At 43.4% G+C, this 6,000-nt stretch overlaps 1 protein-coding gene across 1 annotated transcript in view; it reads right to left on the bottom strand.

The window, feature by feature from the left end:
• Nucleotides 1-1,896: 1,896 nt before the first annotated feature.
• The window catches only part of fer1l6 (fer-1 like family member 6), a gene marked incomplete at its 3' end in the record, with an annotated part of 101,769 nt that continues 97,665 nt past the window's right edge, over nucleotides 1,897-6,000 (bottom strand). Inside the window, exons 37-38 of the mRNA XM_079516007.1 lie at nucleotides 5,092-5,249; nucleotides 1,897-2,001 (exon numbers count right to left, since the gene is read on the bottom strand). Of these exons, the coding sequence (XP_079372133.1) occupies nucleotides 1,897-2,001; nucleotides 5,092-5,249 (263 nt within the window). The remainder of the gene's footprint in view (nucleotides 2,002-5,091; nucleotides 5,250-6,000) is intronic.

Here is a 6,000-nt window from a genome sequence, read left to right as displayed (position 1 = left end):
GTAAACTAGGATCATAGAATGCAGAGAGACAGTGTAGTGTCTCAGTAAACTAGGATCATAGAATGCAGAGAGACAGTGTAGTGTCTCAGTAAACTATAGGATCATAGAATGCAGAGAGACAGTGTAGTGTCTCAGTAAACTAGGAACATAGAATGCAGAGAGACAGTGTAGCGTCTCAGTAAACTATAGGATCATAGAATGCAGAGAGACAGTAAACTATAGGATCATAGAATGCAGAGAGACAGTGTAGCGTCTCAGTAAACTATAGGATCATAGAATACAGAGAGACAGTAAAATATAGGATCATAGAATGCAGAGAGACAGTGTAGTGTCTCAGTAAACTATAGGATCATAGAATGCAGAGACAGTAAACTATAGGATCATAGAATGCAGAGAGACAGTGTAGCGTCTCAGTAAACTATAGGATCATAGAATGCAGAGAGACAGTAAACTATAGGATCAGAGAATGCAGAGAGACAGTAAACTATAGGATCATAGAATGCAGAGAGACAGTAAACTATAGGATCACAGAATGCAGAGAGACAGTAAACTATAGGATCAGAGAATGCAGAGAGACAGTAAACTATAGGATCATAGAATGCAGAGAGACAGTAAACTATAGGATCACAGAATGCAGAGAGACAGTGTAGCGTCTCAGTAAACTATAGGATCATAGAATGCAGAGAGACAGTGTAGCGTCTCAGTAAACTATAGGATCATAGAATGCAGAGAGACAGTGTAGCGTCTCAGTAAACTATAGGATCATAGAATGCAGAGAGACAGCATAGTGTCTCAGTAAACTATAGGATCATAGAATGCAGAGAGACAGTGTAGCGCCTCAGTAAACTATAGGATCATAGAATGCAGAGAGACAGTGTAGTGTCTCAGTAAACTATAGGATCATAGAATGCAGAGAGACAGTGTAGCGTCTCAGTAAACTATAGGATCATAGAATGCAGAGAGACAGTAAACTATAGGATCATAGAATGCAGAGAGACAGTGTAGCGTCTCAGTAAACTATAGGATCATAGAATACAGAGAGACAGTAAAATATAGGATCATAGAATGTAGAGAGACAGTGTAGTGTCTCAGTAAACTATAGGATCATAGAATGCAGAGACAGTAAACTATAGGATCATAGAATGCAGAGAGACAGTTATTTATGATGGGGGTCGGCGGCCACCACAGAAACATGAGGATTTTCAGAAAACTGTAATGTAATGTCAACATTCAGTGCTGTATCGACTCAGTCTCATTTTGGACCGGAGGCTGATAAGAGACAGACCACAGCGTGTACCTTTTTACATGCATGTTCTGTTACGACCCTGACTCTCGTGTTTAACAAATAAATACGGAATGTCATGAGACCAACATCGCGAGTTTTCCTTTGTTCTTTCTCCTGCATTGCTCCTCCGAGGCGACACACACACATCGAGATTCCACACCTTTTATTTACAGTTTGGTCTGTAAACTTCTACTGTAATAATAAAAATCACACCCCTGTGAAGTGAGCGGTGCAACTGTTCTGTACTTATTCACTACAGCTCGCTATATACGGAAGGACGGACTCTCACAGGGTTAAACCTCATGTTTCTAACTTTCTATATCAGTGGTTCTCAAACATTTTCATGTCAAGGACCTGCAAAATTATATGTAATAAGCCACCGACCCCCATCTGAAAATATGTTGTTCCAGGGAACCCCCCCCCAGAAGCAAAGATATGAAACGTTGGCTCTGAAAGAATATATATTCAAAGATTTGCACCACGCTATTTTTGAATAACTATAAAATAATGCTTAAAACACCAAAAGGGGTTCCCGTCAAAAATGAGTTAAGTAATCTCATAATGAAGTAATCTCATAATGAAGTAATCTCATATCTAAGTAATCTCATGAATTACTTTGGTTTCTCCAGAGGCTCCGGCTCCTTTCTGGCTCGACCAACCAGATTCTTCTCCGCCTCCTCCGCTGTCACCAGGTGAAACTCCGCCTCCACTTTCCCCTGCAGGCCAATCAGAACGCACAAGAGCGTGCCTGTCAGTCAAACATATGCTTTGCTTTGCGGTGCGTGTGTGCGTGTGTGCGTGTGTGTGCATATATATATATATATATATATATATATATATATATTTTAACATGCAGTGCGGACTCGCGCTGCATGTTAAAAAACACAAATTCAAACACAAACTAGAAAAAGTGCCCCTCAGGGCACAGGTCTCCACCAGGGCAGGTCAGGTTGTGGCCTCCTGGTGGAGCTATAATAGGCCAATGTGAAAAGGGTGCCATTTCTTCATACGCCTTTGTTGGCAATTGGATGATTTGAGGCATTTTGTTCCAAAAATGTGTTTTGCAAAAATCAACCTGTTGGTGGCGCTATAACAGGCCAATGTGAAAAGGGTGGGATATATTCCTCAGCCTAGTAAAAAAATGTGTGAAAGATTTCATGTAAATTGCATGCTGCGTTCATGATTTGAGGCTTTTGTTCAAAACGGGGCAATCTTGCAAACTGTGAAAGCCAATTATAGCCAATTAGGATGGAATATGAAATATCGGACGGATCCGACTTGAGCACATGACCATAGAGATACTGTGTAACGATTTGTGATTTTTGGACAGAATCTGGAGGAGTAATATCAAGAAATGTGTTTTACAAAAGTCGGCCTCCTGGTGGCGCTATAAAAAGCAGATGCGGAAAATGCAGGTCAAAGGTTTGTCCTTGGCCTCTAGGGAGTGTGCATGCAACGTTTCACGTAGATCGGTGCAGTTTTAGGTAAAAAATGTGAAAAGGTGGTGCTATAACAGGCCTTTCTGGAAAATGTGGGGCAGAGGTTCATCGTTGGTATCCAGGGAGTGTGTGTGCAAAGTTTGGCATGGACCGGGTTAACGGTGCCGGAGATTAGCTGGTAACAGACGGACGGAAGGACGGACACACACACGGACGGAGTGCAAAACATACTCTCTCCCCATGCCTTCGGCCTGGTGGAGACAATTATAATAAGAACACTATTATCTGCATTCTGCACTGTACGAATCCAACGTTGTTCAGTGTAGTAATGTCTGCAGTATAGGCCTATTTAAATTGTTTTCGTTATGGAGCTCCCTTGAGTCAGTTGACTGTCGGTGTGTGTGTGTGTGTGTGTGTGTGTGTGTGTGTGTGGGGGGGGGGGGGGGGGGGGGGGGGGGGGGGGGGGGAGACGGACGTGGACAGCAGCATGCTGCCAAGCTGAACCAAGTCCAATCTGGGTGAAATTCACATTGGAAAATGAATATAACGGCGCGGTGAGCCCGGCCCTGCCCTGGGCCTGTTGGTCAGGGACAGACAGAACACGGCCCGGCCCGACTTGGCTCTATTAAATGCATTATGGTTCACACTTCACAGATATGCCGGTCTGACAGACAGACAGACAGCAGACGGAGTCACTAGGACTAATTAGCCCTATATAAAAAATAGAAGACCACATTAGCCTATTTGAATGAATGGCATCAGCGTGTTTGAAAGTCGGCCAGTCATATCATAGTTTTAAGCCAGCTCACCTCCACTCGCGCTTGTTCACAAACATGACGGACAGACAGACAAGAAAGGCTGTTGATGATGATTATTATTACCACTGTAACTCGCTGATCAGCATGTTGACAGAGACTCAGACAATTAAAGTTTCACGTAGGCCTAAATGCCTTTGCAAGCACCTATCTGCCTCCATTTGCGTCGTGGTATTAATTTATAATAATGTATATTGATCACATGCGGACGCCACACAGAATAGCCAACTCTTACCTGCAGCTGAGGAAACATATCGTAGTTGGATCGGATGAAATATAGCCTTTAGTCTAAATCCCACAAGAAAATAAAATAAAGAAAATATGTCCTGTGTCCATGCATGTCCATATATTTATATTAAATATGTCCTGTGTCCATGCATGTCCATATATTTATATATTTATATTAAATATGTCCTGTGTCCATGCATGTCCATATATTTATATTAAATATGTCCTGTGTCCGCATGTCCATATATTTATATTAAATATGTCCTGTGTCCATGCATGTCCATATATTTATATATTTATATTAAATATGTCCTGTGTCCGCATGTCCATATATTTATATTAAATATGTCCTGTGTCCATGCATGTCCATATATTTGCTTTCCAAATCCGACAGTGCAGGGCAGGGAATCAATCACCGCAGTAGACTAATCAATAGGGCCTTTTATCATTGCCGAGTTTTAATATAGCATTTGGTCGTGTGGTGAACAGTACAAATGAACTTCTTTCTCATTATGTGAAAGTAACTGTAACATCAGTTAACTTATTAACGTTCTGACATTTAACATGGAGTGTAACAAAGACTCTGACTAGGACGTTGGGCTATATGACATATGACATGTTTAGTATAACCATCCCTATATTTGGGCCCGAGCCGACCTAGTGCTGATATCAGATAGATATGGTATAACCATATATGGATAGATCTAACTGGCTTAGTCATCGTGACAAGCCTGGTCGGAGAATATATAAAAGGTCGGCTTCAGGGAGAAGGCAGAAGTCGAAGCATCCTGGTTAAGTTCTAACCGGACACCACTGCGGGGGTCCTAACCTAAGTAATCAGCAATAGAGCCTAGAGCTATTTTATACGGAGTGAAGCAATGCGTGCCAAGTTGGCAAGTTTCGTTTATAATTATAGCCTACATATAACTCGTGCTGTTTGCTTGAAGATCTGTCCGTGCAGAGACCCGCCTGTCAAAATTAACTGCTCTACAAGCTCATCACGGCTGTTGTATATAATTTAAAGCTCTGTGCAGTCTATGATGACGTATTTCGATATTTCATCATGTTTACGCATCCGTTACACTGTGGCGTATTTCTCCTTTGTGAATGAGGACCTATATGTGTAATTTTTGTGTATATATATTTATGTGTGTGTATATATATATATATATATATATATATACAGTGTATATATGTGAATATATATGTGAATATATATTACTGTTAATTCTCCACTCTTAGAGAAAGGCCACCATCCTCTGGCTCTCTGTGTTTATGTGTAAATATATGTTTATATATGTATATATATGTGAATATATATTACTGTTAGTTCTCCACTCTTAGAGAAAGGCCACCATCCTCTCGCTCTCTTCTGCTGGAAGATGGAGATCCTCTCCGTCTGTTCTGTGATCGTCTCCATCCTGCAGCGTTTGGCCGACTTGGCTCCGGGAGGGAAACCGTGCAGGTCCAGCTCCACCGTGCCTGCACACGCACGCACGCACGCACGCACGCACGCACGCACGCACGCACGCACGCACGCACGCACGCACGCCACGTACGCCACGTACGCACCACGTACACACGCACGCACGCACGCACGCACGCACGCACGCACGCACGCACGCACGCACGCACGCACGCCACGTATGCACCACGTACACACGCACGCACGCACGCACGCACGCACGCACGCCACGTACGCACCACGCACACACGCACACACGCACGCGCGCACGCACGCACACACGCACGCACACACGCACGCACGCACGCCACGTACGCACCACGTACACACGCACGCACGCACGCACGCACGCACGCCACGACGCACCACGTACGCACGCACGCCACGCACATAATATAAACAGTAAGTTGCTCTGAGGGCGAGAACACGCTCCATATATGGATGTCCAGACCTCATCAAATCCTGTACACGGGCATCCTCCTGGGTGACAGCAGGCTTTGATGAGGTCAGATTAACATATGGAATGGATTCTGTACTGCCCATATATGATCTAAGAATAATAATGAATTGTATTTGTACTTGTTAATACTAAAATCACACCCGTGTGAAGTGAGGGGCGCTCTAATCATCTTACTACATCGAGGAGGGAACTCGGTATAGCTTGGTATGATTAGGTGATGTAATGGTGATGTAATGGTGATAACAAACCCTAGCCCCTCCCCTAGCCCCCGAACCCCTCCTATAAACAGGTTTAATGTTTGTCTTTAG

Source organism: Electrona antarctica, assembly GCF_951216825.1.
Source record: "Electrona antarctica genome assembly, chromosome: 12".
Classification (NCBI taxonomy): domain Eukaryota; kingdom Metazoa; phylum Chordata; class Actinopteri; order Myctophiformes; family Myctophidae; genus Electrona; species Electrona antarctica.
Note: the sequence above shows the minus strand (reverse complement) of the source record. Positions and strands in the feature narration are given on the sequence as shown.